The sequence below is a fragment of the Salvelinus sp. IW2-2015 genome, linkage group LG15 (genome assembly GCF_002910315.2).
Source record: "Salvelinus sp. IW2-2015 linkage group LG15, ASM291031v2, whole genome shotgun sequence".
NCBI lineage: Eukaryota > Metazoa > Chordata > Actinopteri > Salmoniformes > Salmonidae > Salvelinus > Salvelinus sp. IW2-2015.
This window is the reverse complement of record NC_036855.1, coordinates 39,294,420-39,321,312: the sequence shown is the minus strand read 5'-3', so window position 1 is coordinate 39,321,312 and position 26,893 is coordinate 39,294,420. Positions and strand designations below refer to the sequence as shown.

The following is a 26,893-nucleotide window of genomic DNA, read 5'->3' as shown; positions in this document are numbered from 1 at the left end:
TTGTTGCGCGGTGGGGAAAGATGAGCCCTATAGGCGTCCATCTTTCTTATGTTATGGAAACGTTAACCTGCCAAAGAAATAATAATAATATAATATTTTTTATGTGACTTGTGAATATGAGGCATTCTATGACAAAAGCCATTTGTCATCACAAGGTGAATGGGAATCATAATCCAAAAGGTCACAAGCAATCTGTGATGTTTTTCTGCGATGATCCACACCTGGTGGCTTTTGTTTGCACTCGTTTATGCATGAACAAATAGGTAGAAGAGATGTCTTGTTTTGTTGATGTGCTCTGATCTCGCTCTCTTCCTCTCTCTCTTCTTGTGCTTGCAGGTTTTCCACCAAGTACTGGATGTCTCAGACATGCATAGTGTGTGGAAAAGGAATGTTGTTTGGACTTAAATGTAAAAACTGCAAGTAAGGTCCTTCCTAGTATTTATTCTAATCTGTGTTCAAAAAACATTACTACGCCATTAGAAAAGTGTATTGCCGTGCATAACATGTTTATAAAAATGTATTTTGGTGTGCTTTAACAGAAGATAAAAAACATCAACATCAATCAATGATCATCCTGGTTGGTTAAAGGTCATAACCAAATCTCAGGCTATAAACTCTTTCTTGTTATCCATATTTGTTCATCCACATTATTATTAGATTTCTGGAAAGGAAATTTGTCACCGTATACTTGGGAAAATCTCTGAAAAGAACAAGCAATTATCATTATCATTTTAAAACCGATTACTTGAGTAAATTAACCAATTTTACAACCAACTGAATGTGACATTTTTGACACAAGGGAAATAATTGGGTGGAACTCAGACTTTTTATTTCCTTAATTTCCTTAAGACTATTACAAGTTCATGAATGGGTTTCTTTTAACTGTTTGGAAAATGAGTAGCAGAGATTCAGTGATGTCTGGGGTTGCATCCGAAGTAACACCCTATTCCCTATATAATGCACTACTTTTGATCAGACTCTGATCAAAAGTAGTGCACTATGTAGGGAATAGGATGCCATTTCTGATGCTGCCCTGGTGAGTGTTTTATTCTGTTGTTTCACCAGGCTGAAGTGCCACAACAAATGTACCAAAGAAGCCCCACCTTGCCATTTACTGATCATCCAAAGAGGAGGAGGAAGTAACCCCCTCAAAGGTAAAGGACTGTTGGACCAGCAGCTTACTGTAGGACTGAAGACTGACTTCATATACAGGTCACATAACATCAAGGACGATTTCACCACTTGTCTTTCAATACATACATGTTATGTCATTTAGCTGATTATTTTATCCAAAGTGACTGAAAGCAGCGATTGCATACATTATGTACCATTTTAATCGCAGTAGAACTTCTTGATACACATGCCACAAAACTTTTGTATTATTCTCATTATAAGCAGTAACACAAACTGCACATGCATATCAAGCTAGGAGACACATATATAGCCCTACTGTAATTTCGCAGCGCAAAACATATTCATATTAGGTATACTTATTAGGATTGTTAGAATATAGGTGCTTTTGTTATTGAAGTACTATTTTAAAAGCTCCTCATTCTCTATTATAGTGCTTTTGTTATTGAAACTTTACTTTAAAAAACGACTCATTCTCTGTTATAGTGCTTATGTTATTGAAGTATTACTTTAAAAGACTACTCATTCTCTGTGATAGTGCTTTTGTTTGAAGTACTCATTTAAAAGATTCTCTGTCATCTAAAGTGAGCTTTAACTGTATGTTCTTTACACCTTTCTCTTTTTCGCCCAACCGGTATGACAGATCACCAAGGAAATCAAGGTAAAATAATCCATTTATGAACCTTTCTTTTGTTTAGTACGGAACCTTCAAAAAAGCAAGGGAAGATTCAAGTCTCTGCTACTTGAAGTTGGCAAGCTACAGTATCTTAGGGAGTTCTTAAGTGTTCCCTTGCGAGAGCAAAAAGGACCATCTTCAAAGAAGAAGAGTTTGTCATATTTTCACATTCAGAATTTCGAGAAAATAAAGACTTCTCAGTGTTTTGTTGTTTGTCTGATTCGGTCTCTCCCCAGCTCGTTTGGTACGGACTGAATCGGTACCATGTGACATCAACAACCCGCTCAGGTACACAGACCTGCACATCAGTCAGACGCTGCCCAAAACCAACAAAATCAACAAGGTAGGAACTACCAGACGCATGAACGCATGCTCACATGTACGTGCGCCCACACACCGTTCCGTGCTTCCACATCTGAGCTCTGTTGTCTTGATATCTGTTATTTTGGTCTGTTTGAAATGTTTTTTGGGCTGTTTGAAATGTGCATCACCTGAGGTCCAGTCAGACGGACCAGCATTACTGGACCAATCACCGTCAACTGGATTATATAAAAACAAATTCATTTTCACACTTCAAAAGTAGCAGCTCATCAATCCCACAGATACTTTTCAATTCTTCAAACATTGTTTGGGATTTCCGCAAATACCCCTACCCCATTTTTAAGTTTGCAAGTCCTCATAACTTCATAAGGGAGGTATTTTGTTTGGAAACCCACACTATAGCGTTTTAGACAACTTTTAGTGGATGAGAGTTATAGTTTTATATATAATAAGATTATATTTGTCTTATTGGGTCTTCATCAGATGTCCTGTCACATGAAATATAACCCATTTGATTGCTTTGAGTCTTTATTTAAACAAGATAGAATCTTTTTTTTTATTCACTGTGACCATAAGTAGTTTGAGACGAGATCTCCCTTACTCTACCACATCAATACAACCACAAAAAGTTCATGGTGTGTATGTATGTGTGCGTGTGTGTGTGTGTGTGTGTGGGGTGGGTGCTATTAATGAACACACATAGCAGCGCTCCATAATAAGCAAGTGCAACCAAGGCCACTTATTTATACCTTACAACGTAATAGAGCTTTTATCTCTCAGAGAAAAGCCAGCATATCTCTCCCCTATCTCCTATCTTGAGCAGCACTATCTCTATAGACCCGTGTCATAACAACACAATTAGTCGACAGGTGCATTGTCAGGTGTTATCTTCTGAATGAGGAAGTCTGAAAAGAGACAGAGTTCTACCTGCTCTAGGCCATAGAAATGCATTATAGTACTGGTATATTTAATTCTGTGCCCCAGGCACTGAGGTGGATACAGGAGAGAGGTGCCTGAGGGTTCTAGAAGAAGAGAGTGTGTGACTCACAGGGGGATGAGCTGTCTGTCAATGTTCTACTGAAGGGCACCAAAAAAGCTATCATGTAAACAGCAAGTAAACTCACAAGCCTAGGAAAATGAAATTATTTTGGATTCACAGTCAGTTTTGAGACTTTTTCACCTGTAGGTCTGTATTCATTTTACACCTTGAAATTGACTCTCTCACTCTCTCTTTTTTTGTTTTTTTTGTTTTACCCCTCACTCTCTCTCTCTCTCTCTCTCTCTCTCTCGTCTCTACCTTTCTCTCCCCATGTCTCATCTCTCCTCTCTCCACCTTTATCTATCTCTCTCTCACTCTCTCTCTCACTCTCTTTCTGTCCTCAGGATCACATCCCTGTCCCGTACCAGCCAGACTCCAGCAGTAACCCCTCCTCCACCACCTCCTCCACCCCTTCCTCACCCGCTCCACCCCTCCCTTCCAGTGCCACCCCTCCCTCCCCCCTACACCCCTCCCCACAGTCAGCACGGCAACAGAAACAGTTCAACTTCACAGGTACAGGATGAAATGAAAACCTACTCGTCTCATTTTCACCCCATTTTACACCTGATGTACTTAACAAAAGGCACATCTCAATAAGGGGTCCAGGTTTGACATCATATCAGACCAACTCTTGAATGCCCTACTCCTTGAAGTTTATTGTTGTGTCTAAAAAACACATTTGCTCAAACAAATGTGTTATGCTTAATAAGTGTGTGTACAGTACATTACTGTATTTATACTTGGGAAACTTCAAAAATTGTATCTGATAGAAGTAGTAAATGTAGTGCCACTACTCTTTGATTTTTAGAGCTGTCTGTCCTATATCTCTGCTCTAGGAAAGAAATATCATTATTGTCCTTTTAACCCTTCTATGAACCCAGCTCTGTACCACTCAGACCCATTCTCCCTCTCTCCCTCTCTGCAGCTTCTTCTTACTTCAAATACAAGCATCAGTTCATCTTCCCAGGTAAAAGCCTCTTAATTGATCATTACGCCTAACCAAAATGCACTGCACTAGGCCAAAGGAAGAGGAGGAAGACTTTTTTGATGTTGTGATTTGATGATTCTGTTCTCTCCTCCTTGACAGCTTCTAAACGCTTAGCCTTTTTTCTCTCTAAGCCCGTCTTAGTTTTTGGTCCCTTAGTGTGGAGACTTTGGAGCCTCTCCTGGCTGGACCATTTCAGAAGGGTCTTTTAAAACAGTGTTTCTTAATCCTGGTCCTTTTTGGTTTTGGCCCTAGCACTACACAGCTGATTCTATTTATCAAGCTTTGATGATTTTAATCATGTGTGTAGTGCTAGGGCAGAAACCTAAATGTGCACCCCTTTGGTTCCTTAGGACCAGGATGAAGAAACACTGTTTTAGAGAGATATTTGACAAGAGGGGATGTGACTGAAATCATATGGGGGTGGGATAGAACATTTAGGAGATACAGTATGGTGGTATAGGATTGGTCCTGATAGAGTATCTCATGTATCTCAAGTCCTGAGTAGTAACAACTCCTAATGCTTATTATTTATTATTTACAGCCCCTGTATTGTTGTTATGATTTAGCATGGATCTCACTCCTCAGGAAGCTCCCAGCAGAGCTCAGTAGACTATTACAGGGTTATTACATATATAGATTATTACACTATAGTTACCATGGTATAAGAGCTATTTTATGATTTACCATATACTGTATACTGCTCCAGACGTGGCCCCGGCACCAAAGGCCCCCAACAGAACACCCCAGGTCATCCTTCACCCTGTCCTGTCTGAGCCTGGGTGAGTAGAACTCTAGATCAAATCGTATTAGTCACATGCTCCGAATATAACAGGTGTAGACCTTACAGTGAAATGCTTACTTACGAGCCCCTAACCAACAATGCAGTTCAAAAAAAATACGAGGAAGAGTAAGAAATAAAAGTAACAAGTAATTACAGAGCAGCAGTAAAATAACAATAGTGAGACTATACACAGGGGGGTACCGGTACAGAGTCAATGTTCGGGGGCACCGGTTAGTTGAGGTAATATGTACATGTAGGAAGAGTTATTAAAGTGACGATGCATAGATGATAACAACAGAGAGTAGCAGTGGTGTAAAAGAAGGGGGGGGGGGGGGCAGTCTATGACTAGGGTGGCTGGAGTCTTTGACAATTTTTAGGGCCTTGCTCTGACACCGCCTGGTATAGAGGTCCTGGATGGCAGGAAGCTTGGCCCCAGTGATGTACTGGGCCGTACGCACTACCCTCTGTAGTTCCTTGCAGTCGGAGGCCGAGCAGTTGCTATACCAGGCAGTGATGCAACCAGTCCGGATGCTCTCGATAGTGCAGCTCTAGAACCTTTTGAGGATCTGAGGACCCATGCCAAATAGGTTAGTTTTGTCGGCCCTCTTCACGCTGTCTTGGTGTGCTTGGACCATGTTAGTTTGTTGGTGATGTGGACACCAAGGAACTTGAAGCTCTCAACCTGCTCCACTACAGCCCCGTTTATGAGAATGGGGGCGTGCTCAGTCCACTTTTTTCTGTAGTCCACAATCATCTCCTTTGTCTTGATCACGTTGAGGGAGAGGTTGTTGTCCTGGCACCAACACGGCCAGGTCTTGACCTGCTCCCTATAGGCTGCCTCGTTGTTGTCGTGGATCAGGCCTACCACTGTTTGTGTCATCGGCAAACTTAATGATGGTGTTGGAGTCATACCTGGCCGTGCAGTCATGAATGAACAGGGAGTACAGGAGGGGACTGAGCACGCACCCCTGAGGGGCCCCTGTGTTGAGGATCAGCATGGCAGATGTGTTGTTATCTACCCTTACCACCTGGGGGTGCCCGTCAGGAAGTCCAGGATACAGTTGCAGAGGGAGCTGTTTAGTCCCAGGGTCCTTAGCTTATTGATGAGCTTTGAGGGCACTATGGTGTTGAACGCTGAGCTGTATTCAATGAATAGCATTCTCACATACAGTGGGGAGAACAAGTATTTGATACACTGCGATTTTGCAGGTTTTCCTACTTACAAAGCATGTAGAGGTCTGTAATTTTTATCATAGGTACACTTCAACTGTGAGAGACGGAATCTAAAACAAAAATCCAAGAAATCACATTGTATGATTTTAAGAAATTAATTTGCATTTTATTGCATGACATAAGTATTTGATCACCTACCAACCAGTAGAATTCCGGCTCTCACAGACCTGTTAGTTTTTCTTAATAAGAAGCCCTCTGTTCTCCACTCATTACCTGTATTAACTGCACCTGTTTGAACTCGTTACCTGTATAAAAGACACCTGTCCACACACTCAATCAAACAGACTCCAACCTCTCCACAATGGCCAAGACCAGAGAGCTGTGTAAGGACATCAGGGATAAAATTGTAGACCTGCACAAGGCTGGGATGGGCTACAGGACAATAGGCAAGCAGCTTGGTGAGAAGGCAACAACTGTTGGCGCAATTATTAGAAAATGGAAGAAGTGAAGTTGACGGTCAATCACCCTCGGTCTGGGGCTCCAGCAAGATCTCACCTCGTGGGGCATCAATGATCATGAGGAAGGTGAGGATCAGCCCAGAACTACACGGCAGGACCTGGTCAATGACCTGAAGAGAGCTGGGACCACAGTCTCAAAGAAAACCATTAGTAACACACTACGCCGTCATGGATTAAAATCCTGCAGCGCACGCAAGGTCCCCTGCTCAAGCCAGGCGCATGTCCAGGCCCGTCTGAAGTTTGCCAATGACCATCTGATGATGCCAGATAGGAGGAATGGGAGAAGCGTCCATGTGTCTGATGAGACAAAAATAGACGCTTTTTTGGTCTAACTCCACTCGCCGTGTTTGGAGGAAGAAGGATGAGTACAACCCCAAGAATACCATCCAAACCGTGAAAGCATGGAGGTGGAAACATCATTCTTTGGGGATGCTTTTCTGCAAAGGGGACAGGACGACTGCACGCGTATTGAGGGGAAGGATGGATGGGGCCAATGTTCGCGAGATCTTGGCCAACAACTCCTTCCCTCAGTAAGAGCATTGAAGATGGGTCGTGGCTGGGTCTTCCAAGCAAGACAACGACCCGAAACACACAGCCAGGGCAATTCTAAGGAGTGGCTCCTGTAAGAAGCATCTCAAGGTCTTGGAGTGGCCTAGCCAGTCCCAGACCTGAACCCAATTAGAAATTCTTTGGAGGGAGCTGAAAGTCCGTATTGCCCAGCGACAGCCCCGAAACCTTGAAGGATCTGGAGAAAGGTCTGTATGGAGGAGTGGGCCAAATCCCTGCTGCAGTGTGTGCAAAACCTGGTCAAGAACTACAGGAAACGTATGATTCTGTAATTGCAAACAAATGTTTCTGTACCAAATATTAAGTTCTGCTTTTCTGATGTATCAAATACTTATGTCATGCAATAAAATGCAAATTAATTACTTAAAACTCATAATAATCAATTGAATTTTCGGAATTTGTTTTAGATTCCGTCTCTCACAGTTGAAGTGTACCTATGATAAAAATTACAGACCTCTACATGCTTTGTAAGTAGGAAAACCTGCAAAATTGTCAGTGTATCAAATACTTGTTCTCCCCACTGTAGGTGTTCCTTTTGTCCAGGTGTGAAAGGGCAGGGTGGAGTGCAATAGAGATTGCATAATCTGTGGATCTGTTAGGGCGGTATGCAAATTGGAGTGGGTCTAGGGTTTCTGGGATTATGGCGTTGATGTGAGCCATGACCAGCCTTTCAAAGCACTTCATGACTACAGACGTGAGTGCTACGTGTTCTTGGGCACAGGGACTATGGTGGTCTGCTTAAAACATGTTGGTATTACAGACTCGGACAGGGAGAGGTTGAAAATGTCAGTGAAGACACTTGCCAGTTGGTCAGCGCATGCTCGCAGTACACATCCTGGTAATCCGTCTGGCCCTGCTGCCTTGTGAATGTTGACCTGTTTAAAGGACTTACTCACATCGGCTGCGGAAAGCGTGATCATACAGTCTTCCGGGAACAGCTGGTGCTCTCATGCATGTTTCAGTGTTATTTTCCTCGAAGCGAGCATAGAAGTAGTTTACCTCGTCTGGTAGGCTCGTGTCACTGGGTAGCTCTCGGCTGCGCTTCCCTTTGTAGTCTGTAATGGTTTGCAAGCCCTGCCACTTCCGACGAGCGTCAGAGCCGGTGTAGTACGATTTGATCTTAGTCCTGTATTGATGCTTTGCCTGTTTGTCGGAGGGTATAGCGGAATTTCTTATAAGCTTCCAGGTTAGAATCCCACTCCTTGAAAGCGGCAGCTTTAGCCTTTAGCTCAGTGCGGGTGTTGCCTGTAATCCATGGCTTCTGGTTAGGGTTTGTACATACGGCCACTGTGGGGACGACGTCATCGATGCACTTATTGATGAAGCCAATGACTGATGTGGTGTACTCCTCAATGACATCGGAGGAATCCCGGACATATTCTAGTCTGTGCTAGCAAAACAGTCCTGTAGCTTAGCATCTGCTTCATCTGACCACTTTTTTTATTGATAGTCACTGGTGCTTCCTGCTTTAATTTTTGCTTGAAAACAGAAATGAGGAGGATAGAATTATGGTCAGATTTGCCAAATGGAAGGCATGGGAGAGCTTTGTATGCGTCTCTGTGTGTGGAGTAAAGGTGGTCCATATTTTCCCCCCCTCTGGTTCATTCAGCTCATTCAGTGCGGTCTTAGTGCCAGCATCAGTTTGTGGTGGTATGTAGACAGCTACGAAAAATACAGATGAAAACTCTCTAGGTAGATAGTGTGGTCTACAGCTTATCATGAGATACTCTACCTCATGCGAGCAAAACCTTGAGACTTCCTGAGATATCGTGCACCAGCTGTTATTTACAAAAATACATAGTGTCACGGTTTTCTAAAGTAGAACCCAGAAGCAGACCAGGACAAGGAGAGTAGGACGAAGGTGAGTATTTATTTACAAGTTTAAACGTAGAGGTAGAAAGATCCAGGTGGCGGAGCGGGCAGCGGAGGTGAGTTGATGGGAGTGAATAGGCACATCCAAGGGAGTAACAGAAGCCACCGACGACCAGGCAGGGATGGGGTGAGTGTTCCGGATGAATGACTGTAGACAGAACAAACGGAGGTAAGTTCAAGGCAAGCAAGACGTACAAAACAACAAAACAAACTCTAACAAACTGGAGGCTGATAAGCTGGCACAACATACTGTTCATGGCTAACGATCCGGCAGGGAATGGATGTCAGGTCAGAGCTTATGAAGTGGAGGGGTGATGATCAGGACCAGGTGTGCAGATAGCTGATGGGATACAGGTGCGGGTAATCAGAGAACTCCCAACTAGCTACGTCGCTCGGCAACCAGACAGGGTGCGTTCCAGGACACCGGAAAAACACTCCAGGACAGAACACAGGCAAAAACAGACTCAGGAAGCGGGATTCGTGACACATAGTCCGCCACCCCTTGTCTTACCAGATGCCGCTGTTCTGTCCTGCCGATACAGCGTATAACCAGCCGCATGTTGATAATGTCATCGTTCAGCCATGACTCCGTGAAGCATAAGATATTACAGTTTTGAATGTCCCGTTGGTAGTTTAATCTTCCGCGTAGGTCATCGATTTTATTTTCTAAAGATTGCATGCTTGCTAGCAGAATGGAAGGAAGTGGGGGTTTATTCGATCGCCTACGAATTCTCAGAAGGCAGCCCGCCCTCTGGCACCTTTTTCTTGGCCTTCTCTTCATGCAAATGACGGGGATCTGGGCCTGTTCCCGGGAAAGCAGTATATCATTAATGTCGGGCTCGTTAAAGGAAAAAAAGGATTCTGCCAGTCTGTGGTGAGTAATCGCAGTTCTGATGCCCAGAAGTTATTTTCGGTAATAAGAGACGGTAGCAGCAACATTATGTACAAAATAATATAAAAAAATAAGTTACAAACAACGCAAACACAATTGGTTAGGAATACGTAAAACGTCAGCCTTGTTCTCCGGTGCCATTTTGGAGTTAGACTGTTGACAAATACCTCTGATTCTTCCCCCGAATCCTTTTGCCAGTGAAGTATGTCAGAAAATGACCTAAATGTTCTTTTTTAATGATGTGCTGAGAAATGTTGTCAAGCGATGCGGTCGCAGAGTAATGTCCGCATGATCGTGTGGGCAAAAAACAGACTGTTTCAGATAACCCTCATATCACATCTTGTCTGTCTATCTCTGTCCCTTCATTGGTTAAAGAGGATAGGGACTTTGAATTATTTGAGCAAAGATGTTTTGGTGACAATTTCAATGAGAGATGAAGGGCTAGACAAACACTCTGGGGCTAATGTTAGCATGGCCTTCACTTCACGCTACAGTTACGATGCCAACTGGATTCCGCTTGGTTTTTTGAAAACCACGGCTGTGGAAAACAAGCAGAAGGAGGAGACAAGGAGTGATGGAGATGTCTTTGGACTACTCATCTAATTAGATTATAATCTCAATCGATCACAAAACTAAACCAAAAGTAGCACTCATTAACTTTAGCTTTCAGTAACTGCATATGTACCAAGATGTTCAAATAAACCTAAACTAGCTTTCATAGACGATTTTCATAGTCAATTGTTGGTGGATTTTTATGCTTATTGAAATGGTCATTCCTTTTTAGTATCGCTCCCATGGATATCTCATCCCCCTACTCAATTGGCGTCTTTGGAGTCTTCAGCTAATTACATTATAATCTCAATCAATCACAAAACTAAAAGGTAGCGTTCAGTAACTCTAGCTTTCATAGACAATTTTTATAGTCAATTGCTGGTGGTTTTTAAGCTGATAGAAATAGGTGGCTGTTTGAATGACTTGTTTTTGACTGACACAGGTGTTGTTTCAGTGTCAATATGACAGGGGAAATTAGTTTAAGGTGCAGCCAGCAACAGTCGCTCTGTCTCTCTCGCTATTGCTCCCTTTTTTTCCTCCCTATCTCTCACTCGGGCACACACACTCTCTCTTTCTCTCTCTCTCACCCCCACTGATCTCTCCCTCTCTGTCTTTCCCCTCTCCTTCTCTGCCTTCTGACAAATATGAATACATTATCTTGGTTATGAAACACACATTCTCATGATTTAATTAAAGCCAGTCTTCTCTGTGTGCAGCTCCACGCGCTCCCTCGCCTAGCCAGCACATAGTGGCAGCTGGCTGATTCCCCTGCCTTAATGGCCTCTTCCCTGGTTTAATGAGGGCCTCTCTCTGGCCCRGGCTGGATCCTCTCATTAGGAGACAGAGGCCCTACCAGGGGCCCCACGCGCCACAGGGACCACATATAATTTCATACACATATCGTCACGACACTGAGCTGCCAATCAGTGTCTCTCCTCACACAGATACTGTGTGAATCTGTAATGATGATACAGAGAGGTTAGGAAAGGTTAACTGCAACTAAATGGACGAAAGGGATGGCTCACTAAGTGTATGGTGTTTAATCAATTCCATGATGCATGATTCAACACGGTTCAGTGCATATATGTATAATGCTAACGTGTGGGATGTAAAGTGCTCATAATTCCCGTCTGCATGCCACGCTCTTGTTTTCAGAATCGAGGTGAACCCTTTAAACCCTTTACTACAGATTGAAGTTGAACCGACATCAGACGTGAGTCCCCCATCTGATGGCGTTGTATGATTTCTTTCTGAATATGATCTGTGTAGCCTTTGTCATGTCTGTTATAGTTTGGCATGCTGACGCATCCAGATGGTAATCCTCTGCAACCCCACAACAAGGCTGTCCATTTTCACCGTTTCAATTGAATCTAATTGGATTTTATTTGAATATAATTGTACAGTAGAGGTATAGCACATTCAATAATTATTATAAAACACTTATTGTTGACCTGGATGGAAATTAGTTTCACTCTTCCTCTCCTGAGCAGAACGAGGAGGGCAACGACGAGGCGGAGTACTCGGAGGATGAGTTTGAGGAGATGAACCTGTCTCTGCTGTCGGCCCGTAACTTCCCCCGTAAAGCCAGCCAGACCTCCATCTTTCTCCAGGAGTGGGACATCCCCTTCGAACAGCTAGAGATAGGGGAGCTCATCGGGAAAGGTAATAGACAGACTTAAATGAACAGCCTCTGACAAGATCAGCAGACTCCATTACCATCATCTGACCAGCTCTCTCCGCTCAAGCCATGATCTGACCCTTTCCATCTTCGGAGGATGCAGCTTTCAAAGACGTGGCCTCTATTGGTTGACCTGTCATGATATATTGCTTGCTTCTTTTTTGTTCTTGAAGCACTTAGGGATTCTATGAAAAGCGCTATAGAAATGTAATGTATTATTATTATTATTATTCATACAATACTGTGAGAGAGCTGGCCTATGCTCTACCACTTAAAAGGCATTAAAAACCAACAGAAATAAAATGTGCAAAAATGCTTAATTTATTGTAAACGGCAGGATAAACCAAGTAAACAAGTAACTGATGGCTAAAACTGTGGCTCACCTTACACACACAAGGATCTCTTAAACAATGACACACCTGCTGTTAAAAGCGTTTCCTTCAATAATTAGGTCACAGGGACCACACCTGTGTTCAAACAGCCACTCAATGAGCTAGCCTATCAGGATACAGAACCAATTAACAGGGAAGAGGTACAATTGACATTGTAGCTATAGTATTGCCTGGAATGATGAATGGTTCAAATGAAAGGGATTTTGCAGTCAACTTGTTTTATCCAACAAATAAGCAATAAATACATTAATTGAAATAATGTCAATAAGATACAATACCATACAATAAAATTGTATTAGTCCAACTCTTACAGTGGAAATTGGTCCACCTAATTGCTTCACCCCCCTGAAAACGGCAGCCCTCCAGTTACCAATTCAGACCCCACTTTTTAGTGTCAGGCTTGAAACCTCTGTGGCGGAAGAATCAGAATTAGTTGTGTAACATAGATAATAAAGATGTCTTATCTGCATAATATGCTTATGTGATATACTTGTTATTAGAATGTATCCCTTCGGACTCTGGTGTTGGCAGTTGCACTTCTTCCCTCAGCTGGGGCTCAGTCACCTGGGGCCCAGAGAGGGGAGAGGTCAGGCTTGTCTTCCACATGTCCCTGGTGCTATGCAGAATATCAGAAAGGGAAGAGGACAGGAGGGAACATTGTCTTCATATGTGAATGTGTCTACCTGTTCTTAAACCATGTGAAGGGATGGCGTGATTAATGGGGAACTTAATCTCCACAATGTCTGTGCGCCAGTCACTCCCTCCCTTAGAATTGGGGGATGTGTGTGGTAGTGTCTGGAACCATTGTATGTCATCTCTGATGTTGCACTTATCCTGGGTTAGTGTATGACCTAGAGGCTCACTCCCCTCAGTGAGCTTGTCCAGGAGTGGGGTCAAGAAGGYGTTTTACTTGAGATGGGAGTATCTGGAGTTGACAATTGATTTATGCCATTGGATGAGTTGGTGTTTTTGTGTTCTGAAGTACCAGGGACGAGATTGGAACCTCGTCTTAGGGACCAAACTGAACAATAATTTATAGCGAATGCTATCTGGCTACAGGATACTCCTTTCTCATTTAAAAAGTCTGACCTTGTGACCCGTTCAAAACATCTGTGGTTTGTTATGTCGACTAGGGGGTGGATCTTGGCTATAAAAGACTGTACTTTTGTCTCACCGCTTTTCAACGAATCAGAGACACTGAATCGTCGACAAGCTATTTCTATTGCAAATCTCTCACTATGAAAGATTTAGTTTAAGTATAACTCTGACTTGTGTGATACGTTTGTCTCTCCTCATTTGATAGTAAAGAAATTAACCACCACACCTCTCTAACCTCTAAGTTACAGTACCTTCTGCCCTCTTCAGGTCGCTTCGGCCAAGTGTTCCACGGGCGCTGGCATGGCGAGGTGGCCATCCGCCTCATCGACATCGAGCGTGACAATGAGGACCAGCTCAAGGCCTTCAAGAGGGAGGTGATGGCCTACCGAAACACTCGGCATGAGAATGTGGTCCTCTTCATGGGTGCCTGCATGAGCCCTCCACACCTGGCCATCATCACCAGGTGAGTGATGATGTTTGTAATTCCTGAGCTCTGTTCCAACATGGATTACAGTCAACTGAAGACTTAATCAGCAAGCATGTTGTTGCCTGCGCTCTTCAAGTACAGGAGAGGCATTGGGTCAGACAACCCTGTAATAAACATACTTGACAGCTTAGGAGTGGCAATACAATAATTAACATATTTTGTGTTTATTACCGCAGCTTGGTTCTTGCCAGTTATAGGAAGGAGCCCAACCCTTTTCCTGTCAAAGTAGCCCCCTCCTTAAATGCACCTCTCCTGCCCTCTGCCCTGATACTTGTGTTCACCTCATAGAGTTGTGAAGTGGAATACTATCGCAACATTTCTCTGGAACGTTAACATCAAAATGCCTGCAAAGCTATTGTAAAATTTAGCTACATTTTAGCTCTGTAGGAAAAGTTCCAAACCTCATTGGTTTGAATGGTGTCAGCCATTTTTATCTTGTATGTTTTTTTTTACTTAACATGATTTGAGTATTTAGAGAAGTGGTCAGATCACTTTCGCAGTCAAAAAGCAAGCCAAGATCTACTGCCCGGTTTAATTTATTTAAAAGGACTTAAAAAATGTAACATTAACTTGGGGCAATAGGCCTAATACATTATCACAGCATATTGTCATATGCCTGGCCTGCCATATTGTTTCACTCAGACCATATTATATTTCAAAACTCAAAGCTTTGATAACAAATAGATAAGTTGGTGTAGCACTTGTGAGGCACTGTGGAGCATGAATTGAAATATTAGCTTTTTTATTTTACTGGACTGAAGGTACCTGCATCTGATGTCATGGTGCTTTCAAGACAACTGGGAACTCTGGGGGGAAAAACAGGTCAAATCATGACGTCAGTGATCTTCAGGTCGGAACTCCAGAAAGATGCCAGATTTTCCGACTTGGAGTTCCGAATTGGATGACCGCTCAAAGCTATTCCCAGTCTGATCTCGTTTTTCCCCCTCAGAGTTCCCAGTTGTCTTGAACGCAGCGAAGCGGCAAAATTTTCAAAGTTCCCAGTTGTTTTGAACACGCCATTAGTCTCAGCAGAGGGAGGGAGAGAGCAGTAGAGGGTCCGCCTCTCGTGGTCCCTGCTCTCTCCTTCCTTTTCTCCGGTGACACCAGTGGCGATTTTAGCATGTACATCTTGGAGGGGCAAACAAACAAAACAAATGGGGGGATGCATGACAAAGCCACAACACAACACTAAACGATACATTAATTGCACTAAACGTGACAAACGGTGCCCAAGCGCAGGATGAGTAAGCAGGTCGTTGCGTGCTCTTCAAGTACAGGAGGGGCATTGGGTCAGATGAATAAACATACTTGACAGCTTAGGAGTGGCAATACATTTACATATTTTGTGTTTATTACCAGCAGCTGGTCTTGCAGTATAGGGAAGGAGCCCAACCCTTTTCCTGTCAAAGTAGCCCCCTACTTAAATTCACCTCTCCTGCCACTGACCCCCTTGTGTTCACCTCATAGAGTTGTGAAGCTATTGTAAAATAGTTGAGCTCTGTAGAAAAAAGACAATACATACGCTTACTATGTAACGAGAAGTCGAGAAGCAAGTGGTAAGTTTAATATAAGAGTTAACATGGAATGATATAACATAGGAGTAGTGTCTAGACAAGAACAAACAGAAACACACTCCTAATACATTATCACAGCATGTTGCCTGTGTGCCTGGCCTGCCAATATTGTTATTCTCAGACCATATTATATTTCAAAACTCAAAGCTTTGACAACAATACAGATCAGTTGGTGTAGCACTTGTGAGGTACTGCTGAACATGAATTGAAATAATTTGCTTTTTTATTTTACTGGACTGAAGGGACTTGCATCTGGCCAATGTTGAAAGTTTATCATTTTAAGCTTGGAAAAGAGACCCTTCAAACTTCTTACGGCTGAGATCCCGTTAACGGGATCGACTTGACAACATCCAGTGAAAGTGCAGGGCGCCAAATTCAAACAACAGAAATCTCATAATTAAAATTCCTCAAACATACAAGTATTTTAGAACATTTTAAAGATAAACTTGTTGTTAATCCCACCACAGTGTCCGATTTCAAAAAGGCTTTACGACGAAAGCACACCATCTGATTGTTTGGTCAGTACCTAGTCACAGAAAAACACAGCCATTTTTCCAGCCAAAGAGAGGAGTCACAAAAAGCAGAAATAGAGATAAATTCAATACTAACCTTTGATGATCTTCATCAGATGACACTCATAGGACTTCATGTTACACAATATATGATGTTTTGTTTGATAAAGTTATATTTAATAAAAAATCTCAGTTTACATTGGTGCGTTATGTTCAGTAATGTTTTGCCTCAAAACATCCGGTGATTTTGCAGAGAGCCACATCAATTTACAGAAATACTCATAATAAACATTGCTAAAAGATACACGTGTTACATGGAACTTTAGATAAACTTCTCCTTATGCAACTGCTGTGTCAGATTAAAAAAAAAAAAAAAAAACGGAAAAAGCACACCATGCAATAATCTGAGTACGGCGCTCAGACACAAAAACAAGCCATACGGGTACCCGTCATGTTGTGGAGTCAACAGAAGTCAGAAATGCATTATAAATATTCACTTTGATGATCTTCATCAGAATGCACTCCCAGTATTCCACTTCCACAATAAATGTTTGTTTTGTTCGATAAAGTCCATAATGTATGACAAAAATCCAAATTCATGACGCGAGGGCCAGACAAAGTCAAAAAGTTCCATTGCAGTTCATGAAACATGTCAAACGATCTTTAGGATGTTTTTAAATAATCGTCAATAATGTTTGAACGGAGATTCTTTGTATTTAGAAACAGAAAGGAACGCAGCTACTCTCACGGGGGAGCGCTGAGTGAGCTCATGGCACTCTGCCAGACCCTGGTTGAAACAGCTCTCATTCCTCATCCTTCATATAGAAGCTCAAACAAGGTTTAAAGACTGTTGACATCTAGTGGAAGCCTTAGGAAGTGCAATATGACCCATAGACACTGTAATTGGATAGGCAAACTACACCTCAGATTTCCACTTCTGGTTGGATTTCTTCTCAGATTTTTTGCCTGACATATGAGTTCTGTTATACTCACAGACATCATTCAACAGTTTAGAAACTGCAGAGTGTTTTCTTTCCAAATCTACTAATAATATGCATGTCTTAGCTTCTGGGCTTGAGTAGCAGGCAGTTTACTCTGGCACCTTATTCATCCAGCTACTCAATACTGCCCAGCCATAAGAAGGTAACACAGTGTCAAAGAAGGGCCAGATGTATAAGAATGGTGTCGTCTGCGTAAAGGTGGATCAGAGAATCACTAGCAGCAAAGCGACATCATTGATATATACAAAGAAAAGAGTCGGCCCGAGAATTGAACCCTGTGGCACCCCCATAGAGACTGCCAAAGGTCCGGAACAGGCCTCTGATTTGACACACTGAACTCTATCTGAGCAGTAGTTGGTGAACCAGGCGAGGCAGTCATTTGAGACCAAGGCTGTTGAGTCTGCGTAAGATGCGGTGATTGGCAGAGTCAAAAGCCTTGGCAGGTCGATGAAGACGGTTGCACAGTATTGTCTTGTATCGATGGCGGTTATGATATAGTTTAGGACCTTGAGCGTGGCTGAGGTGCACCATGACCAGCTCGGAAACCAGATGCATGTGGAGAAGGTACGGTGGGATTCGATATGGTTGGTGATCTGTTTGTTAACTTGGCTTTCGAAGATTTTAGAAAGGCAGGGCAGGATGGATGTAGGTCTGTAACAGTTTGGGTCTAGAGTGTCTCCCCCTTTGAAGAGGGGATGACCGCGGCAGCTTTCCAATCTTTCGGATCTCAGACGATACGAAAGAGAGATTGAAGAGGCTACTAATAGGGGTTGCAACAATTTTGGCGGATATTTTAGAAAGAGAGGGTCCAGATTGTCTAGCCCAGCTGCTTTGTAGGGATCCAGATTTTGCAGCTCTTGAGAACATCATCTGTCTGGATTTGGGTGAAGGAGAAGCGGGGGGCTTGGGCAAGTTTCTGCAGGTGGTGCGGAGCTGTTGGCCAGGGTAGGGATAGCCAGGTGGAAAGCAGGCCAGCCGTAGAAAATGCTTTTTGAAATGATTGATTATCGTAGATTTATCTGTGGTGACAGTGTTTCCTAGCCTCAATGCAGTGGGCAGCTGGAGGAGGTGCTCTTATTCTCCATGGACTTTACAGTGTCAAAAATTTTGGAATTAGGGCAAAAGGATGCAATTTCTGTTTGAAAAGCTATACTTAGCTGACTGACTGTGTATATTGGTTCCTGACTTCCCTGAAAAGTTGCATATCGCGGGGGCTATTTGACGCTAATGCAGTACGCCACAGGATGTTTTTGTGCTGGTCATTGGCAGTCAAGTCTGGGATAAACCAAGGGCTATATCTGTTCTTAGTTCTACATTTTTTGAATGGGGCATGCTTATTTAAGATGGTGAGGAAAGCACTTTTAAAGAGCAACCAGGCATCCTCTACTGCCGGGATGAGGTCAATATCCTTCCAGGATACCCGGGCCAGGTCGATTAGAAAGGCCTGCTCGCTGAAGTGTTTTAGGGAGCGTTTGACAAGGATGATCAATGGAAACAGGATGCACCTGAGCTCACTTTCGAGTCTCATAGCAAAGGGTCTAAATACTTATGTCAATAAGGTATTTTTGTTTTTATTTTAAATAAATTAACAAACATTTCTAAAAATTATGTTTTCGCTTTGTCATTGCGGGTTATTGTGTGAATGTTGATGAGGGGGAAAAAACTATTTAATCAATTTTAAAATGAGGCTGTAACGTAACAAAATGTGCAAAAAGTCAAGGGGTCTGAATACTTTCCAATTGCACTGTAAACTGGTTAGAGCAGTAACAATAAATGTTTTGTCATACACATGGTATACAGTCTGATATACCACAGCTGTCAGCTAATCAGCATGCAGGGCTCGAACCACCCAGTTTATAATTAAGAACAGCATCTTGCAGGATTCAATAGTTGGAATTTTATTAGTTCTTGCCCTGTCCCTTTCTTTCCTGGCAATCTAGGTTTTAACCTGTAGACTTTCCAATGAAGAAAAACAATGCACAATACAGTAATTGAGTACATTGAGAGATCAAGTGGTTTGTGATGATGTGGCTCAGTTGGTAGAGAATGGCGGTTGCAATGCTAGGGTTGTGGGTTTGATTCCCATGGGGAGAATGTGTGCACTCACTACTGTAAGTTGCTCTGGACAAGAGTGTCGATAAAAATGGAAAAGGAATGAATAGAACATTTCAGTTGTCACATACAAATAAGTTGCAATTGCAAAATATTTTTTTTAAACTCGAAAAAATATATCAAGCAACATTTTAGTAGATGCTCTTATCTAGAGTGACTGGCTACTTACAGTAGTGAGTGCAAACATTTTCATATTTTTGTTTGTACTGGACCCCCGTGAAAATCAAACCCACAACCCTGGCATTGCACGTGTTATGCGCTACCAATTGAGCCAGTATTTTGATAATCCGCAATTAACTGTTTTGTACAGATAATTATCTGACTCAAGTTACAAATGCTGGTAAACACTCAAATACATTTCGTTTTTTTTTTATCTCAAAAGTAGTACATTGGGCCTTTACTAGTCCTGTATTAGCGGACCGATATAGACTCCTTCTGTGCAGCCCCCCCCAAAAAATCAGCAAAATCACTGCACCCCCACCCCCAAACTACTTCCCGCAGCTATGATATTGGAGCAGTAGAGCTTCTAAATCGGCTACTAAAACGTCAATGACTTTTCAAGTACCAAATAGCCTCGAGGAAATGTCTGATTTTCAAGGTTGGCTATTCGATGATGACTGAATTGCGCATCGCAAATATTCAACCAAGACTGAACTTTTTAAATACCTAGTTTACATACCCATTCTTGCCTTAGCATTTACTAGTAGATATCATAACCCCTTTCCTACCACTGTCGGCCTTCGTTAAACTGCTCCATGCATTAACCAGATGTTTAAGAGCTACGCGATCTCTCTGCCCAACAGATTATATTTCGGTTATATGTGTGCAGCGCGCGTGATTAAATAATCAACATAACTAAAGAACAGTTTCTTTTAGAAGAAAAAAAAGTTCAGCATTATTACTGTCTTTTTTTCACTGGCCCAAGCGTGCTACTGACTGGGATGATCTGCTGGATTTGCATGACTTGAAACCGCATTAGCTCTTTAGCTAAATCATATAGGCATTATCTTGAGGAGCTTTCAGGGAAGTTTACTCATCAGCGAACCACCAACACTCGCAAACAATAGTTAAGAGCACTCAAAGTCAAAGTGTATGCTTTGCCTTGTACAAAAACACAGTCATCCCCGGCAGATGTGGGGTTAGACTGTTGCTCTGTGCTGTACTTCATTCACCAAAATGGAAATTATAGCATGTTCTTCACAATTGTTAATTTGCAAATGATTCCAGGAGAGTAACATGTTTGGGATTACACATCATATATGGACTACCCCTATTATATGTGGCTATGGAGGATCTCTGCTGTGGGTTTACATGTGCAAACTGAATAATTCATTTATGTGCTCTGTTCCTCTTAAATACATGTCATCATGAATTTAAAAAAGGACATTGAATGGCTAATAATGGGAACTGGAATAAAGATTCAATATCATACAGATACCATGTCATGTTGTCTAAAGTATAAGACCGAGCGTAGGCCAAACATGGCTCATAAAGTTTTGACTGCTTGCCTAGAAATGTGGATACAAATGATCGATCTATCGTTCTCTGAAGTCCTGAGTGCTAGAAATGAGTGAGTGCATGAAATCAAAGTAAATGACAATGTCAGAGGAATACTTGTATTTATTAGTCATAGCTAGCCGAGCTTGCTCTTATTATAGCTAGCGGAACAGGAGTCTTAATTATTCTATTCATGCCCATTACCCCAGAAAGCATCAGGACAAACATAAAAAATGTAACCTAAATGAGGTAGAAATTGGCTCATACCAGGTGGGGATGCAGGTTTCATCAGTGATTGGGAAAATATAAATATTGATTGTTTGTGTTTGATTCTTCATGAGTGGCTGTGTGTGGACTGATTTGCAGGAGCGTCCGCAGCGTGGAATAATATTTTCTTGTCACCGTAGGTTTCTATCCATACAGAATAATTACTCAGCTTTCAAAGTTAGGCCCTCTGATTGTTTTGGTGACTTTATTTGCTTTTGATAAGAAAAGAGTGCCATCCCTGGCTGTTTTCAAAACCTTCAGTACACACACATGCATGCACGCACTTACACCCGTACGACACACCCACTCTTCAATGAGGTATGGCAGTAATTGATGAGATCCCTGGATCTTTAACGATACCTGAAGTTGTTGACGGTGATGGTGCATCATCAGGCGACATAAGGCCCCTGCCTCGTCATCTGGAACCACAGAGGGCCCAGAGAGATGCTAAAAATGGCTCCTGTCACCTTACGACTTGGTATGAATGAATATGCATGAAGCTCCGGTATCAGCTGGCCCTCAGGTCATCTGGATGTCACCTATCTGTGTCGAGCCGTCACAGTCGGGGTGAGGGGAAAGGCTCAGGGGTAAGAGGAGGGGGTAAGGAGGTGAATGGAAGGGGTGAGGGGGATGGGAGGATGAGGTGAGGAGGGTGAGGGGGAAGGCTTTGGGGTGTGAGGGTTAGGAGGGGAGAGACGCTATTGGGGTGAGAAGATGTGAGAGGGTGTAATTCTGCACTCTGGGATGAAACTTCCATTGATATCTCCTCCCCCTCTTCCCCTCCCTATCCACCTCCCCCCTGACCTCTCATGCCCAACCTTGACAAGAATCAAGGAATCCTTCCACATTTGAATGACAGTGTAGCTCTATACTTTCACAAGGGCCATCAACATGACAGCAAAATGGTCTGGTATAAAATATGGCCTACGCTTGTTAGGATTAGATGATAATGACATACTGTTCAGTTGAGTAGTCAAAATTATCAGAGGACATTGCTTTCGTGGAACCATTCTATGATTCACCAGTAGTGGATAGAAAGATGGCAGGCAGCCCCTGGCTTTAGTTGTTTTCTACTCTCATCCATCGCCTTCCCTCTGAGCCCGAACACGGGGCCTTGGGGATAGATGTCACACCAGCTATTCCTCCACTACAAAGCCAAATGCTCCGTTTGTGGTCAATTGGCGATATAATGTAATGTGATTAGAGGATATATCACCAGTAGGGGTTGGCATGACAGGATGGGTTTTCCCTACGCTAGAAGTGATACCATCATCATTGTTGCATATTTAATTAATTTAATTTAATTAACAATGCCCCCCTGGTAAAAAAACATAGCATATGATTTCATGAAGCAATGCATCTCTTGCTGTGAAGATGAATATGTTATTCTACTCTACTCTATTCTAATGTATAGTATGATGTGTTGTTAAGGTGTAATGTCTATCTCTCTCTCAGCTTGTGTAAGGGAAGGACTCTATATTCGGTGGTGAGGGATGCCAAAGTCATCCTGGATGTCAACAAGACCAGACAGATCGCCCAGGAGATGGTTAAGGTCAGAAAAATGAAACATGCAATATATACACTGAGTGTAAAAAAAACATTTAGAACATCTGCTCTTTCCACGACATAGACAGACCAGGGGATTCCAGGTGAAAGCTATGATCCCTTATTGATGTCACTTGTTCAATCCCCTTTAATCAGTATAGATGAAGGGGAGGAGACAGGTTAAAGAAGGATTTTTAAGCCTTGAGACGATCAAGTCAAATCAAGCTTTGTTTATACAGCACAAAGACAATGTGCTTCACAGGAAAAATAAAACTGAAATATTTACTACACAAGAAACATAAGAGGATAAAAAACAAAAAAATAACAATAAAACTGAACGACTAAAAAGCACCCTAAGGAAAAGCAAAGCTAAAAATGTGTGTTTTGAGATCTCTTTGAAAAATGTCCACAGTTTCGGCCCTCCTCAGGTTCTCCGGCAGGCTATTCCAGAGGCTCGGGGCATAGTAACTAAAGGCTACCTCTCCATGCCTCTTGGTCCTAGGCTTTGGGATAGTTAAAAGGCCAGTGCCAGAGGACCTGAGGGACCTACTGAGTACATAATTTAAAAGCATGTCTGGCATGTATTGGGGTCACAATCGTGGATGGATTTAAAAAACAATTGAAGTTTAAAATGAATTCTAAAACTCACAGGCAGTGTGCTCTCCGTCTGGTCTTGGTCAGTGCACGTGCTGCAGCATTCTGTATGTTTTGCAGTTGACCAATGGCTTTCTTGGGTAGATCAGACAGGAGAGCATTACGGTAGTCAAGCCTGCTTGTAATAAAAACATGGATGAGTCTCTCTGTATCAGCCTGAGAGAGAAATGGCCGCATCTTGGTAATGTTCCTCAGGTGGTAAAAAGCTATTTTGGTCACATTCCTAATGTGTAATTCGCAATTGATTTCAGATTCTAAAATAACACCTTTTGTTTTGTCTTTATTTCCTGTGAATTCAAATGTGCGGCCAGATTCTCTCTCTGTGCTTTGGCTCCAACAATAAGTACCTCGGTATTGTCTTGATTTAGCTGGAGGAAGTTGGGAGCCATCCAAGTATTTAAATCACTAATACAGTCTAATAATTTATCAGAGGAGCTCAAATCCTCTGGTAACACAAATGTAAAGTTGTGTATCGTCTGCGTAACAGTGAAAATCAATGCTGTGCTTTCTGATAATGCTTCCAAGGGGTAACATATACAGTATAAACTGAACAGTACAGGACCCAAAATTGAACCTTGTGGAACGCCGCATGTGATATGTATTTTCTCTGAGTGTTCACTAATGGTGACAAAACTCTCGACCGGTTAAATAGGTCCTAAACCAATTAAGAACTGTACCGAAGAGACCAACCCACCTCTCCAGCATGTCCAGAAGGACATCATGGTCAACAGTGTCGAATGCATAGAGCTGTTTGGCATCTGTGTTGGCTCTAAGATAATTTACCACTTTAACTAAGGCTGTCTATGCTGTGGTGGGCCCAAAAACAGGATTGGAATTTTTCTAAAATACAAATACAAAATAATTTGGTTGTTTGAAAACCAATTTCTCCAGAATTTTGCTTAAGAATGGTAGGATGGAGGTTGGCTGAAAATTGCTAAGAGCTGAAGAATCTAGATTACTTTTCTTCAGAATGTGTTTCACCATAACCGTTTTTAGTGCAGTGCCTGTAAACAGGGAATGATTAGCAATAGCTTGCACTTCTTCAGATATGCAAATAAAAGCTGTTTTGACGAAGGTGATAGGATCAAGAAGGCAGGTAGAAGGCTTAAGTTGTGATAGCACTTCAAATCAAATGTTATTAGCCACATGCGCCGACAACAACCTTACAGTGAAATGCTAACTTACAAGCCCCTAACCAACAATGCAGTTTAAAAAAAATACCAATAAGAATAAGAAATAAAAGTAACAAGTAATTAAAGACCAGCAGTAAAATAACAATAGCGAGACTATACACAGGGGTGTACCGATACAGAGTCAATGTGCAGGGGCACTGGTTAGTTGAGGTAATATGTACATGTAGGTAGAGTTATTAAAGTGACTATGCATAGATGATAACACAGAGAGTAGCAGCGGTGTAAAAGACGGGGGGGGGGGGGTGCAATGCAAATTGTCTGGGTAGCCTTTGATTAGATGTTCAGGAGTCTTATGGCTTGGAGGTAGAAGCTGTTTAGAAGCCTCTTGGACCTAGACTTGGCGCTCCGGTACCGCTTGCCGTGCGGTAGCAGAGAAAACAGTCTATGACTAGGGTGGCTGGAGTCTTTGACCATTTTTAGGCCTTCTTCTGACACCGCCTGGTAAAGAGGTCCTGGATGGCAGGAAGCTTGGCGCCAGCGATGTACTGCGCCTTTCGCACTACCCTCTGTAGTGCCCTGCGTTTGGATGCCCGAGCAGTTGCCATCAAGGCAGTGATGCAACCAGTCAGCACTCGATGGTGCAGTTGTGGAACATTAGACTCTCATTAGACTCTAATGGTTCCACAAGAGGATCTGAGGACCCATGCCAAATCTTTTCAGTCTCCTGAGGGGGAATAGGTTTTGTCGTGCCCTCTTTCACGACTGTCTTGGTGTGCTTGGACGATGTTAGTTTGTTGGTGATGTTAACACCAAGGAACTTGAAGCTCTCAACCTGCTCCACTGCAGCCCTGTCCGATGAGAATGGGGTGGTGCTCGGTCCTCTTTTTCCTGTAGTCCACAATCATCTCCCTTTGTCTTCTTGTCCTGGCACCACACGGCCAGGTCTCTGACCTGCTCCCTATAGGCTGTCTCATCGTTGTCGGGGATCAGGCCTACCAAAGTCATTTAGGCAGGTTACCTTAGTGTCATCACTAAGGATCTGTTAGGGCGGTATGCAAATTGGATTGGGTCTAGGGTTTCTGGATATATGGTGTTTGATGTGAGCCATGACCAGCCTTTCAAAGCACTTCATGAATACAGACGTGAGTGCTACGGTCGGTAGTCATTTAGGCAGGTTACCTTAGTTTCTTGGGCACAGGGACTATGGTGGTCTGCTTAAACATGTTGGTATTACAGACTCGGACAGGGAGAGGTTGAAAATGTCAGTGAAGACACTTGCCAGTTGGCCAGTGCATGCTCGCAGTACGCGTCCTGGTAATCCGTCTGGCCCTGCTGCCTTGTGAATGACCTGTTTAAAGGACTTAATCACATCGGCTATGGAAAGCGTGATCACACAGTCTTCTGGGAACAGCTGGTGCTCTCATGCATGTTTCATTGTTATTTTCCTCGAAGCGAGCATAGAAGTAGTTTAGCTCGTTTGTATGGCTTGTGTCACTGGGTAGCTCTTGGCTGCGCTTCCCTTTGTAGTCTGTAATGGTTTTGCAAGCCTTGCCACATCCGACAAGCATCAGAGCCGGTGTAGTACAATTCGATCTTAGTCCTGTATTGACGCTTTGCCTGTTTGATGGTTCGTCGGAGGGCATAGCAGGATTTCTTAAAAGCTTCTGGGTTAGAATCCTGCTCCTTAAAAGGGCAGCTCTAGCCTTTAGCTCAGTGCGGATGTTGCCTGTAATCCATGGCTTCTGGTTAGGGTTTGTACGAATGGTCACTGTGGGATGATGACTTATTGTGAAGCCAATGACTGATGTGGTGTACTCCTCAATGCCATCGAAGGAATCCACGGACATTTTCCAGTCTGTGCTAGCAAACAGTCCTGTAGCTTAGCATCTGCTTCATCTGACCACTTTTTTATTGATCGAGTCACTTGTGCTTCCTGCTTTAATTTTTGCTTGTAATCAGAATCAGGAGGATAGAATTATGGTCAGATTTACCAAATGGAGGGCGAGGGAGAGCTTTGTATGCGTCTCTGTGTGTGGAGTAAAGGTGGTCCAGAGTTTGTTCCCTCTGGTTGCACATTTAACATGCTGATAGAAATTTGGTAAAATGGATTTGTTTCCCTGCATGAAAGTCCCCGGCTACTCGGAGTGCCGCCTCTGGGTGAGCGTTTTCTTGTTTGCTTATGGCGGAATACAGCTCATTCAATGTTGTCTTAGTGCCAGCCTCTGACTGTGGTGGTATGTAAAACAGCTACGCAAAATACAGATGTAAACTCTCTAGGTAGATAGTGTGGTCTACAGCTTTTATGAGATACTCTACCTCAGGCGAGCAATAGCTCGGAGTTCCTTAGATATCGTGCACCAGCTGTTATTTACAAAAATACATAGTCCGCCGCCCCTTGTCTTACCAGACCCGACTGTTCTATCCTGCCGGTAC

At 42.8% G+C, this 26,893-nt stretch overlaps 1 protein-coding gene across 1 annotated transcript in view; it reads left to right on the top strand.

Annotated features, from left to right (window-relative positions):
* LOC111974376 (kinase suppressor of Ras 2-like) overlaps positions 1-26,893 on the top strand; it is a 95,444-nt gene that overhangs the window by 48,772 nt on the left and 19,779 nt on the right. The window contains 10 exon segments of the mRNA XM_070446839.1: positions 337-420; positions 1,066-1,154; positions 2,044-2,150; positions 3,512-3,680; positions 4,093-4,134; positions 4,862-4,934; positions 11,666-11,723; positions 12,001-12,172; positions 13,946-14,141; positions 22,584-22,680. Coding sequence (XP_070302940.1) covers positions 337-420; positions 1,066-1,154; positions 2,044-2,150; positions 3,512-3,680; positions 4,093-4,134; positions 4,862-4,934; positions 11,666-11,723; positions 12,001-12,172; positions 13,946-14,141; positions 22,584-22,680 — 1,087 coding nt within the window.